General features: G+C 36.8%; 1 protein-coding gene across 6 annotated transcripts in view; it reads left to right on the forward strand.

Moving 5' to 3' along the window:
- pard3bb (par-3 family cell polarity regulator beta b) overlaps positions 1-15,084 on the forward strand; it is a 314,850-nt gene that overhangs the window by 90,638 nt on the left and 209,128 nt on the right. For all 6 annotated transcript variants that reach the window (XM_079619492.1, XM_079619489.1, XM_079619490.1 and 3 more), the window contains one exon: positions 12,160-12,236. In XM_079619492.1, the coding sequence (XP_079475618.1) occupies positions 12,160-12,236 (77 nt within the window). The remainder of the gene's footprint in view (positions 1-12,159; positions 12,237-15,084) is intronic.

A 15,084-nucleotide genomic window follows, 5' to 3' on the forward strand; every position in this document is an offset into this window, starting at 1 on the left:
GTTTTTCCAACTCGATAAGCTCCAGCTCCAACATGATCCGCTCTCTTTCAGTCGCCATTGCTTGTAGTAGCCAAATCAAAACAGTCACGAGGAATCTATACACAGTGGAACATTAAAACCCGCCCCCGCCAACTAGCGTTTCAGCGATGTAACTGCAGAGCAACGCAGACATAAACGCAGAAGTATAAATGCTCACGACGGCGTCGCCTACTTTAAAGGTGCTCTAAGCGATCGTGGGTGACGTCACTTCTTGTTGACGTTCGAACTATTGTCAAACAAAACGGAGGCTAGCTAGACCCTCCCTCCTCCTCATCTCGTCTCCAATAAATGAACATTCAAATTCATAACAAACAGTGGATAAAAACAACCATTCACATAAATTGTCGCCATACTATTAATTTGATTGATCATTTACAATACAGATTGATCGCTAGCTGCTACTAACATATGTTGTATTCACCAAAGTTAACGCTGACTGCATAGTTCTAGCTAATTATATCCTTGTGTGGGTTTGGCGAACATAAGCGTCAATTTAGAAAGAAAAAAAAAGAACGTTACCAACCTGTCAAGCAAAAATAGAGCAACCTGAACGTTGGACTTGAAGCCCTTCTGCCGGTGGAGTTCTCGCCATCTTTCGAATGCTTTACCGATGTAAATTCGGTACTTCGCGCGTTCTTTATCCTTTTCCCTCTTCTTTGTAAGTTGATCAACGGAACGTCGTCTCTTTGGTCGTGTGTCGGCCATTATTCAAACTTCCCTCTTGATGCTCTCTCTCCTTCACTCACACCCTTCATGTGCACGCGCACTAACCCCCAAGACCCACCCTCAAATACTTCTTGCCAGTGATTGGCTGGAACACTGTTTGTTATGTTTCGTGGACGGGTTAGTCCAGTTTGTTTTTGTTGCTGTTTGTGGAGCCTGTGGTGTCTACAGAGACCGCGTTTTTTTTACAGTGTGTTCAGGGGACAGGCAGCTAGCGGATAGTGAGGAGATGTTTGCTGTATGTGACAAAAAATATTTTGGCCTGACATCACTTAGAGCACCTTTAAGAATAATGCGCAGTGTTTGCGCGTCAAATACGTTAAAGAAATTTTCGCTGCAGTTTAAAAAAAGTTTTTGCCATTTCCAGCTTCAATCTGAGTCCATGATCTCTAAGATTGCTGTCGTGACACTCGTGAACAGCATTGAACATGCACTTTGGCCGGTACAACTTGAAATATATTATTATTCAAAAATGTTAATTTCATTAACTTCGGTAGGTAACACAAAGTTATTGTAATTGGCTGCTTTTTCTGCAGAACGCTGATCTCTATTGATGTGTTAATTATTCTTTTTTGTCTATTATTGGTAAAGGGTGCGAGACCTGGCGGGCCACATGATTTTTGTCAAAGAGCCAGGCGTGACTCCCGAGCCCAAGGTTCCTGACCGCTGATCTAGAATATCAGTAATACTGAGTGACCGGCAAAGTCGATCCCCACACATATCATCTCAACTTCCTTTCACTGTGTAAAACCTGAATGAAGAAATATGGTAGTATTAGTTTCACGTTAATCTCAGCCATGAAATTCAATGTGTTGATGTCACTGGAGTGGTAGTCCTAGACCGCAGGTGACATTCTGACCTCAGCTCACACAGAAAGACACAATGCAATGCTTAACATGCAAATAAATCAGTGTAGGAGTGGAAGATATGACCAGTTATGATGAAAATTTTTATATTACGATTTATAGTATAATAATATAATTATTTATAATATATATATATTTTTTATATGGAGCTTGATGGATACAAAGAAAAATACAATTATTATAAATCAATGAGTAAAATCTGGAATAAACTCTGAGGCACATTTGAAGTAAAAAAGCACTATACATAAAATGGCGTTATATTAATGTGTCAAGTTGCAAACTTCTACGGTATGTGACTTGGCAAATTACTGTCAGGGTATAAACCTGTCATACTGCTGAGTCCTACATCAGTCTGTTTGTGGTCGAGTGTGTTTTCCCCCCAAAACTAGTTCAGTTCATCCAATTTCATTGGTTAAGGTTTCAGTGACGGGTAGGTTTAGGTATCAGTGTTTGGTGTAGGCACTCGGTGATTGACATGACCAATGAAAACTTTAGGCGAGTGTGTTTTCTTGCGTTTGTGACGTCAACGCCTGACTTCTACCTGATTAGCTTGGCCTCTCGCTGTCTTACACTCCTGTATGTACTGTGAACTCTCACACACTCTCTGCTCTCTCACATGCTTCGTTAAAATGACACTCAAAAGGGATACATGATCTCAAATTAAAACGGCTCTGCTTTTAATCCAGCAGCCTCTCATTCACAAACCCCCAATTAACATCAATTTCTCTGTCTCGCTTTCTCCCTCTCTCGCTCTCCCTCTTTCTCCTTCAGCCTATTGGGTGTAATTAAACTGGCACTTTTCATTGATGAAGGCTTATGTACAGCTGGAGGAGATACGTGTTTGTGTGTGACAGAAAGAGTGAGAACCTGAACAAAGAAACCTAAGAAACGTGGCGGGAGACCATTACTGGGATTTTCACTTCTCGTTTATGTCATTCCCAAGTTAACAAACTATGCCCACGTGTTAGACACGCAGTAGCTTTTACAGTTGTGCAGCAGACTAACATTTTTCTTGGTCTTTAGAAAGCATAGAGCTCAATGGTCTTTGTAACGTTCACATGTTCGCACTGTAGTTCAACGTTCATTGCACTCACTAGCAGTCAAAACTATGTATAGCTGATAATATAGCTGATAATGTGGACTTAATGTATACCTATTGTTAAATCTGCTATTGTCTGCCCTAATCTCTGTAATCTCAATAAGAAGCTTTTATCATTGGCATTGTCATGTTCGTTAGTTTTTTCTATTCAGTGGATGTGCATTAATTTAATTCAGCAATAAGATTCTGAGGCATTATTCACAGATTTCTCTCAAACTAAATGAAACCGTATATTGCATGGCTATTGTATTTGGTCCCATTAGACAAAACCTATGAATAAATGTGAAGAAAGGCCGCATTTACACTGCAGGTCTTGATGCCCAATTCTGATTTTTTTTGTCTATGTCTGATATTTTTGAGGACCTGCTTACATCTTCTTTTAAAAGTGACCCATATCTGATATCTGCATTTATACTACACTTGGCGAAACGAACAAAAAATAACATTGATATCAAGAAAGCAATTTTAATAGTACATTGAGTTTAATTCATTGACATGGAATTCATAGAAACATTTTTAATGCAATAGTTTAATCCTTATATAGTACAAATTAGAATAGAACTTTTGTTAAGCATGTCAGAGGTTCTGGGTTCGAATCTGGCGTTGTATAGTTTTTTCCCCTAATTTTATATATATATATATATTGCTCATTGCTCACATTGCAACAAACATTCACCCTTTTCTTAGTATATTAACAATTAGGGGCAATCGGCTGAATTCAGTTTAGCTCAATTTGAACTCTAAGTGAGTATGGCAATTAGCATGTGTGGCACAGAATATTGCAGATATACACGTGTGGCAAATAAAGTATACAAATACTACAAATATGACAAACATCACAAAGAAACCCCATAAGAAAAGAAAACGCAGGACAGTTCTAATCCTTCATTCATACCCTCTTGAGTTCTAAGATCCAAAGGGCCTCCCTTTGCAGCAATTTTTTTTATCATCTCTTTTTTTATCCTCTCAATGCCCAGGAACTTCATGTCAGACAAAGAATGTTTGGCAAACTTAGTGACGATAGATTGGAGATGTCATCCTGTCTTTAAATGGCACTTGTATGTTCAATTATTCTTGTGTGCAATGCGCATGTGGTTTTGCCAACATACCAGTGAACATGAGCAATGATAATATGGATCACATATGTACTCTGGCAACTAACCAGTTGTCTAACCATGTGTTTTTAGTGAATGAAGATGTATACAATTTACATTTGACACATTTAGTGCATGAGGTACAATTGTAACATGGAAAATTACCCTGGGCATTTGCAAGAGTAGTCGGAGAAGTAATGCCTGAAGTATCCGCCTGAACAATTTTATCCCTCGAACTAGAACTAGTTTTTTTTTTTTTTTTTTTACCTATTTGAAGCGCAACATTTTTTTTTTCTCTTTCGTTTACAATGTCACAAAATAACTACAGTAAAACTAGCCTAAGAAAAATAACTCAAGCTTACTGAAGACCAGTGCTAACGAAAGAACAAAGAAATGAATTACAAGCATATAGGAAAACAAACTAAAATAGAATTAAGACACAAATGAAACCTGAAAAACTTTAAATACATTTATTCTTATTAAAGTTACAAATTTGATTCAATAAAGAGCACTGAGAGATTTTATCTTTTTTTGCTGTTTGTTTGATCAACATTGATGACAGCAGGTATATTTGGATGCTGTCACTAAGACCGACTGCATGGGTCCAGAATACTCGTGTTTTTTTCTCAACTGTTTACATTCACTTAAGACATAAATGACTGTTTACTTGCAACGACGGACATTATAACACATAAGTATGTGTATTTAACTGTTCTCTCTAATAACATTTTTTTAATGTTTTTTTGTTAACTAATAACCCTGTTCAGGAACTGAATTGTTATTTCAAAGGCATTTAGAGTTATTTTCTGAATGGCACACAATACCAAAAGGCCGCTCACTAGGTTTTGGAGGCGTTTCCGACACTTTGACCTACCATTCTTCATCATGGTCCCTCACACATCTCCACCTCTCTCTTTCGTCTTCTCTGCTAGACCTGTCTTCTCGGAGTGTTTCTCCTTGGCTGTTGGAACATGCGGTGTGTCCATAATAAGAGAGTGTGTCTGAGAAATGACAGGGTTAGAGCTCACTAATGCACTGAGCATTGCACCCTTCTATACTGCAAACCACTAGAGAGGGAGGAAGATGGGCAGAGAAAGAGAGAGTCCACACTACTCTATACCTGATTGAGGTAATAGGCCTGTGTAATTGTTCAGATTGTCACTTGCCCTTTTTCGGCAGAAGTAAGTGGTTGGAAAAGATGGAGCAATGGCCCTTGGGCATGCCCTCACCTCCCACTGAAGAGCACAGGCAGATATTTCAAACTTTTCAGAAAATACTCTACCCTCTCCAAAGACAAAAGAAGTGCTAAAAGGATCTTAAAAGCCAAATTGGTGGGTGTCAGTGATCCAGAATTTGCCACAGACTCTCTTTGAGTTTTCACAGGCCATTATTTTAAGTGATTTTGAGATGTAATTAGTTTGGACGCAACAATTCTTTTGGATAATTATTGCCATTTTATTCCAGTATTTAGGTGGTTGACTATAACTAATGGAAGTTTAATCACCACTAAATATCAAATACTTTACCCAGCCTTAAACCCTTAGAGACTTCCCACTGATTTTTATTTTTCGGAAAATACTTGTTTTGTCAAGACTGTAAGTGATAATGTTCAGTCGCAGCCTTTCATATAGCTAAATACTGTAAACTGCGGCAGAGTGATCAGGAGAGGGATTTATTTTGCAACAGTATTCGACTGACTTTACATTATCCTGCTTATTAAATGGCTATTACTTGCTAAATAAATATGTTGACACAAAATTATTGATTTGAGTTATTAAATCGGTTGTATATTATCTATAGGGATTGTTCACCCAAAAAATAAATATTACTATATACTGTTATTAATTAATACTAATGTGGTATTGTTGCAGTGTTTCTTGTTGCTTGGCAGATTTTGTAATGCACTATTTTGCCATTTACTCACCTTCATGTTGTTCCACACCTGGATGACTTACTGTCTTGGAATATAAAAAAAACATACAATATTACAGTAATATTAGTCATTACCACTACAATCAATAACCGAAGTGCAAAATGGCAGCAGTTATGTTTATGTATATTGTATCAGACATGAAATTAGCACCTTCATTTACCCAGATAAGCAAGCTTGTATTGCCATGGATGATTGTGATAATTAGGAAAAATCTGGTCACTGAATGCAATGATTGATCGATCATAAGCAAGTATTCCAGAGAGCTGTGTTAGTCAGCTGTTCATTATTAAAAGATAATCCCCAACAGGGTTATCAAGTCTTGTTTTAACCCGAAGAGGTTTATTTTGTGATAGTGCCTTTATTGGCCTTTACCAAAATGGTACCGAACTTTTTTTTAAGGCTATTGTTTGCGTTTCACGTCGTCTTTAAGCTTTTTCTGGTCTGTGATCTGTCACATGCGTGTTTATTAGTCTGTCCTGCCATCATTAGAACAGTCGCCCTCCGGGAGGATCTCAGTGCATTGCTAATTGCTCTGGGAGTATTTTTTTGTATCTTGAACCCCTGGGTTTAATAGTCACCAAGAAGTGATACTTTAAATGTATCACTTGTTAGAGCTGTGATGCCTCTCTTCCTGTGGGGGAAGTTTGAGTGTGTGTTTGATGGTAAATAACACCACACTTCCTGTGAGGGTTGAATATTGTTGACAGAGGTTGTTTCCGCCTTTGCTCATGGTCCACCTGCTGTGTCAATGCGGAAAAAAACAGACAAAGCGTGTAAACTTCGATCCTTGACTATTCTTTGTCTCACTGAATAAGGTTTAAATAATTTGTGTCTTTTAAAGGAATAGTTCACCTGAAATTAAAATGTTTTCACTCACTATTACTTGATTATCTTGTCATTGTTATATTATCTGTATTTGTTTTCTTCTGTGAAACTTGCATACAATGAAAGTGTACTTACCAACTCCAAAATGGACAGAAAAACACTATAAATGTGGTCAATATCAAAATGTTTTGAAGCCAATTGATAGCTTTGTGTCAGGAACAGACTGAGATTGTTATGCGGCAATAACGTGGCACTATGATGATGGTTAGATACCATGCTACTTCAATAGAACTTAAAGGGATAGTTCACCCAAAAAAATAAAATCTGACGATGAACAGATTTAATTTGGGCTTTTATTCACATATATAGTGAAGGCCATTCCCCCAAAACTTTGATCCTTCACAACGTTTATACAATACCATAGTAAAATGAATCCAAATTGAGCTTGTCAAGCACTTCTTCAAGCCAGCATTTTTGAGCTTGTTTACCATATTTGATGTTCTCTATGTATCTGCATTGATTAATGTTATCTATGACAAAAGTCTAAATAAAATCTGTTCCTAAATTATTGTATCTCTTCAGAACACTTGAATTAAACCACTTGATTCATGTGGCTTACTTCTATCATGTATGAACCTTTTGAAGTTTTTGGTGAAACTTTGAACCTTTTGAAAGTTTTGGTGTAATTGATGTTTAATGGAGGGACAGACATCTCTCAGGTTCCATTAAAAATATAATTTACTTGTATTTTGAAGATGCAAAGTCTTATGCGTTTGGACCAACAATGATTTGTGGGTAAATTATCTCTTTAAAGGGGTGGTTGATTATGATTTCACTTTTCTAACTTTAGTTGGTGTGTAATGTTGTTGTTTGAGCATAAACAACATCTGCAAAGTTACAATGCTAAAAGTTGAAAGCAAAGAGAGATATTTGCTTTTACAGAAATCTCTTTTTAAGGACTACAGCAAACGGCTGATAGTGACTACACGATATTCCTCCTCGGTTTGTGACATCAAGAACCCAAAAATTGGCATAAACCCCGCCTCGCAACAAAGGGCTCTATACGGCTCTGCTGAGAAACGAGCTGTTGAAGCTCCGCCCCCTATGCCGGGAGCAGCAGCTCATTTGCATTTAAAGAGACACACATAAAACTACACATTTTTTGCTCACCCTCAAAAAAAGACAATTTTAACATGCTTTAAAAAAATGATCTGTGGCGTATTTTGAGCTAAAACTTCAACATACACACTCTGGGGACATCAGAGACTTCTTTTACATTTTGTGAAAAGGGCATACCATCCCTTGAATGTTTACTTTGGATGGTACGCCAGGGCATTTCAAAGAACATCAGGGTAGAATATCCAAAAACATGGTAACACCATGGCATGTTTTTGTCAGTCCATATTTTTTCCTTATGACAAATTCCATGTTTGGTTTGATTTTCAGCACATCCGCATTGTTTTTCCCAAATGCTATTCATGTAGTTGTACATCTCGTCCAGATATTAAATGCTGAAGCCCAACAGTCCTGCATTGAGTGTAATGTAAAAGTACATTTGAAACGGTGCTTCTCATAGGCTGATAACCATCATCAGCTTGAACTAGTAATTGGAACAGATGTCTTCATTTAGAAGACCGGAATGTGATGCTTGCCTTGGTTAAAACGATGAAACACCTATATATAGACAAGCAAACTCTCATAACCCTCTCAGCATGTGGTACGTATCCCATCATACCCTCCAGTGTGTTTTGGCTCTATCAAGGCTGTCGCGGTCTCTTTGTTCGGCACCGTTCCATTACTGCCAGCTCCATCCGTGTTATTCATTAGACAAGGGTCAGCGTGAGGAGATCAGGCACTACGAGCAAATAAAACCGGTGACATGCTCATCAGATCATCAGTCAGCCGCTAGATTAATGCTTTTGTTCTTTAATTAGCAACGGCACCAAACCGTGACTCCAACGGCACAAACTAATCATTAAAAATGAGAGGAGAATGAATCACAGACTCACTCTTGTTTTCATTTTCTTTCTTTTTTTGTGGTGGGTGTTTATGTACCTTCTGCGTGCCCATTAAAAATATGTTTTGTGTGTGTATTAACAAGGGAACAAGCCATCAGTTGTCACTGTTCGGTTAATTGTTTGCAGTGCCTCGTTTATGAAAGTAGGCGTTTTGACATAACTGCACATGCTGGTTATGTCAGCTTTCAGGATGATGAAGAGTTAACGCTTGTAGTCTCTTCACTGCCTGGGTTGGCACTTGAAGACACATTTAACATGCAGTAGTTTATGTAGTGCCTTAAGCTCCATTTTCAAACAGTGTTTCTTACAAAGGCCGTATGGTAAAGTAGAAAAGACATTCAAGCCTACATCCTTTTTACTGGGAATACCAAGCCTCTCGCTGGTTTTACAGCTGGTACCTGATCATCTTGATGCTTTAGCGGTCTTAAATCTGAAATTTTATACTTTTGCCTGAAGTATACCGGTACTTGCAATGTTATAAATCGGTTTTAGAAATCCACCATTCTTCCTTTTTATTGAGTCTTAGGATTAAATGTTCTGTTTTTTGCTATTGTTCCTTTAAGATATTTAGATGTTAATGTACCTGTTTGCATAGGAAACCCTGAAAAATGAGGTTGGCAATTGAGTTTTGTTTTGTGAATATAAGAGAGTCCAAATGATAGTTTGGATTGAATGAAACGAAAGTGTGAACTAAAGTTGGAATGGCATGAGGGAGGGTAAATAAACGTCGGTAGAACTATTTAAAATTCTATTCACATCAAGGATGGTACTACTGTATAATGCTAACTTTAACCATTAAGTTTAAAAAAAAATGGCTCATATCTCAAACTAGAGCTAAATTTGCTCTAAATAATAGCCGAGTCTACATCACAACTTTATCAATAACGACACCGATATTGTTGGAATAACTTTAAGAACAATTTTTTTTTTCAGCTGATAAATGATAAAAACATTAACATTTAACATTGAAACACAACCGCAGCACTTGAATGAACATGTTCTTGGTGTGAATGGATCTTAATACAGTTTATTGATAGCAAAGTTAATTGTTCACAGAATTTAATATTTTAATGTAGCTTGGTATTTAAATATTTACTTGAGTAATCTATGCAGACATGCAGGTACAGTTGGCTAATATTTCAGTCTCTAATACTTCAAAGTAGGGCTGTGTACCACATTAAAAAAGCGTGCCGTGATATTTGATATTGCGTTCTACTGTATCTCAATATCATACATGGATCCTGACTAATATAGCAGCAAATGCTCAAGAGAGTTTGAGAAATGTTTCTGTAGATTTATACAATCTGCTTCTTAATTAACTTGGAAATTATCTTTGAAAATATGATGTTATTTAAATGCACCCATCAAAAATAGTGATACATGCGCCCAAAGTAATGATACAATATTATCACAAAAGGACACTTTTATTTCAAAATACTCTTTTAGTTTATGACTCACACCTATATACAGATAATTCTGGCTATTGAAAGAAAATGAAGCGCTACCGGACCGCCCGCATGGTATATTAAACGTCCTGCTCCTTTCTTCTCAAAGCTTCTGACCTCGTTCCTTAAATCACACTTTTAGCTTTCTAAAGGACCATTTTGAGAGGCAGGGGTTTGATTGACAGGTGCTAATGGGGTCAGAGGTTACAGGCAAGTACATTAGGGCTTTCTGCTCATGCTGACCCCTGCCACACTTTCTGTCAGAGCTGAAGGGCAGCATGATGCATTTCTGCTGCTCGATACATCTGAGTGACCGGCCCTCCCTACGGACGTCACCCCCGCGGTCCCGGGCCCAAAACTACATACTATATATTACTACTGTGGTCAGTAGACCCCTCTCGCTTGATTAAAGCAACATTTTCACACCGTTTGTTACAGTTGTTCTCATTAATGCCTACGTCGGTGTGCACAAAATCAGATAAGCTTGGCACAACATCTGCTAAATGATGTCTTCGGTATAAACATAGCCATCCAAGTGAAGCCTGAAATGCCACATACAATTAATTATTGCATTTCATTGGACACACACATGTTGATATTCCTTGTGCAAGTCATTATCCTGTTACACACCGCATTTACACACATATGTGGTACATATTAATTTGTAATTACTGTCAAACACAATGCGACACACACACACTCGTAAAAGCAGCTACATGACTAATGATCATTCTCAAATCCTGACATGAGATAAATTTGGTGTTTTTCTTGAGAGAAATTCATCAGTTCTGGCACATCCGCTCTAATGGTCTTTTAATGCTCAAATCAGCAGTCATTTCTGTCAGACGAAATTCCTCCCTTGAGCCTTTGCAACCGGTTGGCAAGTAAAATAACGTCCTATTATGTGACACTTTTTCACAGGGAGATATAAAGGAGACTCGTTTCGGTCGTCATTAGCTAGCATTTGCATTTATTGCCTGTTTATTTTACCATTAAATGTATTTTCCTGCTTTATGTTCTTTGTAAGTGTTGTTTTAGGGGTTTTCATAAAGTATGTGTTCTTGCATCCCATCTGTGCTTTTTAAATGTAGTTCTGTGGATGTGCATCAAACAGACATATTTGTTGTCTAGTCACATCTCCCACCATATGCTTAGAATTTTTAAGATGTGCAAAGCTGAAATAGTTTAAGCTTAATCTTTGTAATAGTTTAATAGTTTTTGTTAACTTTTAAAAACATATACTGAAATTAGACTTCTGCTTGTTTATGCATTTACGTTGGGTAACACTTTATTTTACAGTGTCCTTGTTACACGTTACATGCACTTTAACATTGTAATAACAGTAAATGATGCATTAGTACATGCAGATAACTCTAAACAAAACCCTTATCCTAAACCTAACCCTATAGCAAGTATAGTTCATTAATATTACTGAGTACTTAAATGTATAAATACACTCAGGGCTTAAAACTAACTTGACCAATGGCCGGTGACAGGAAAATTTACCGGCTATAAATATTTTTAAAACCTCAATAAATTTACAAAAGTTGTTCAGTAAAGAGCAGCGAGTTATTTTTCTTTGTCTTTTGTTGATTTATAGAATTTTATATTAAATTTTAGGAATAGGCTGCTGTCACTTTAAGATCTATTTACATTCACTTAAGGCATGCATTACTTTGTTACGGGAATTTTAACATAATTTTAGCGCAAGATGGCGTGAAGAAGAGCTCAATTCAGTATTCGTGTGTGCTTTCTGAGACATGGATTTCTGGACACGTGAAACAAATGGAGTTCCCTTTTGTATCTTCTTGTGTTTTTGTGATGATGCAGCACTGGCCCGTCATCTGTCCCGAGCGTTGTTCGTGTTTGCTTACTTTGACACAATTTCATATACTCGCCATCTGTATTTTCCTCTCATTTGGCGCTTGACGAGTGTTAGTTTTAGGCCCTCATTACACTGTGACACGGACACCTTAAAATAAAGTGTAACCTTGTGAGTCATCCTATTAATGTTAATAATTGTGCATATTTGTTTGGATTATGCAGTTTTATTGTAATTTTACTTTCTTTTTCTTGCAGTTTCTAATTTTTTCTGTACTTTTGACCTGTTTTTGTAGGGGATGCACGTACAGACTGACATGGACTTTACAGCCAAGGAAACCGGCAACAACAAATCTGGCCCTTTTGGTGTCAAGTAAGTAGTCTCTCTCTCTCTCTCTCTGTGTGTGTGTGTGTGTGTATGTGTGCGCACGTGTGTGTGTGTGTGTGTGTGTCTTATATATTTTTATTCTTATTTATTTTTATTTTTTTAAGAATTGTATACTTTTATTTTTAGGATACATTGAATTGATCAAAAGTGAAAGTAAAGCCATTTATAATACTACCAAATTGATTTCCATTTTAAATAAATGCTTTTTACACTTTCTATTCATCAAAGTATCCTGAAAAAAAGTTTCCACAAAAATATGAAGCATCAGTTTAAAACTTGATAATAATAAGAACGGTTTCTTAAGCAGCAAATTAGTATATTAGAATGATTTCTGAATGATCATGTGACATGAAGACTGATGTTCAGCATGTTCAGCAAAATTCAGCATCAAAGGAAATACAGCCTTGGTGTGCATAAGAGACAAAAACTTTGTATCGACCCCGAACTTTTGAATGGTAGTGTATATATTGTCGGATCCAAAAATGTGACACCTAGTCAAAATTATTATATTTTTTACATTCTTTTTTTAGTTTAATAACATAACTGCCTCTACAAATGTGAATATTATTAGCATAACAATTTAAGTAGAAAGTTGAATTGAAAAATGAATGTATATATGATACATTGGTGCATACAGTGGTTAAAGTGGGATTTGGCAGGTGGGGGAACCCTCAAACTTTGTGTAGGTGCAACAGGGAAAAATTACTCACCATAAGACAACATATTGAGTATCGTGGTATAGCAATACTTTTTACGACAAAAGTGTCACTGTGGCACCAAGTATCACAATACTTATTTACTTGATATTTTAATAGTTTTATTTTGGTCCATCTACATTTACACTGATATGATGACGATACTATGATACTATGTAAAAAATTTGGATTTCTCAGACCTACATATGTGCAATTTAAGACTTAAAAGCCCCCCCCCCCCCCCCCCCCCAAAAAAAAAAATGGATAAGAAATAGCTTTAAAATCATGTCAGTGGGCATTAGATTATTTGTCAATACCTGCTTTCTCCTCATCTCCATCTTTCTTTTTCTCTCAGTCTCCTTATCCTGCCCTATTTCTTCCCCTCCTAAAGCTGAACTTTGACGGATGTCTTTTCATTTTCGTCTGTGTCAGTGAAGAAAGTAAACATAGGCTCAACTGATATCTATATGTTTTATTAATCATTTTCTGAGACAAGTTAATTTACTCAAGGCTACCAGGAAAGTCAGTATTACCAATAGGAACCTTCTAGAAGCTTTAGAATTTGAAGACGTCCGTTTTTAAATGTTAAAAGTCATTTTAAATAATAAAAATGATAGGCTACGTTTACCGCAGTTGGTGGAATTGGCTGCAATTTGACGCTGCATTGTTTTTAACAATAGCCTACCATCGCGCTATCATTGATATTAATGAATCTACTTATTTATTGAATTTACTTATTTATCTGAGGTGCCGGAACACAGTTCACTTTAACCCCTGGATGTATATATAATACACCCGATGATCATGTTCTCCTGCCTGATTTGAGAATGATCCAAAGAGCAGTTTGTGCTTCAGTGGAAATGAACATCTGACCATCTAGACATCACTAGTGATCTAGGAAAAGTTCAGAATCTACAGTATATAGTTTCTCCTTCATTTTACATCATACAATTTCTTTTGTATTTATCTCCAGGTTTGAATTGAAGAATCCTAGATTTCTGTTGAGGTCTTATACTTTTAGACCCCACTGTACTGTACATGTTGTTGTTTTTGTTGTTTAATCTGTTCTATTTTTCTCTCTCTCTCTCTCTTTCTCTTTCTCTTCCTCTTATCATATCATTAGCTAACATTCCAATTTTCCTGCTCCTCATTGAGAAGATCAAGGCTTTGTGGCACTTGCATATAAAATGATTATTCATTAAGCAGCTTCAGAAAGCAGAGGGGAAGGGCTCACACAACACAAACAAACACATGCATTAATCAAGGAGAGAGATGACTAATGAGCCAGTCTGGGATTAGAGACTCTCTCGCCAGCCTCCTCTGAATCCCAGAGCTCTTCTGAAGACACACACCCCGGCCTTCAATACCTCTGATCGACACTTCTGATACACTCTCTGTTCTTGTACAACAGCAACACACACTCTTTAGACAGGACCATGGTGGTGTGTGTGGCGATCCAGAAATTTACAGTAAAAAATACGGTAGCTAGATTTGAGGTTTTACAAATTTAACTTAAATTTACAGTAAAAAACTTAGTTTGTTAACTGATATAATGTTAATATTCCAACCTAACAAAGTACTAATATCTGTTTTGTACCTAATACAGACAACCACCAAAAACAGGGGGTGATAAGAAAGTCACATGATGAATCAAAGAGAATCAAAAGCAGCTTTTCCACAAGATGAAGTAAATATATAGAAGGTGTGCACACGTCATTCACTCAAATACTAAACTCCATCATAGTAACACTAAACAATGCAATAAACATAAATTACACTTTTAAAACCCTAATGTAACTGTATATAAAAACAGTAACTGATTAGAAAAAAAAATATATGAAGAAACTATTATTTCAACAAAAATACATCATATGTGAAGTGTCACACAGGGAATTCTGGGTCAATTTAAGTTTTTTTCACTGTAAATAATGCAATGACTTTTTCTTTTAAATGTAACAGTATTATGAAATGTAAGCTTAGATCTACTACAGTTATTCACTGTAAATAATAAGGAATCTTACCGCTAACCAATCAACTGTTTTTTACCGTGGCATTTTTACAGTCAATGCCACGCGATTCTCCGTGAAACGTATCCGACTTCGATGAAGGAACGTCGGTACGTGCGTGTGTGTCGAACA

Source organism: Phoxinus phoxinus, assembly GCF_949152265.1.
Source record: "Phoxinus phoxinus genome assembly, chromosome: 7".
Taxonomy (NCBI): Eukaryota; Metazoa; Chordata; class Actinopteri; order Cypriniformes; family Leuciscidae; genus Phoxinus; species Phoxinus phoxinus.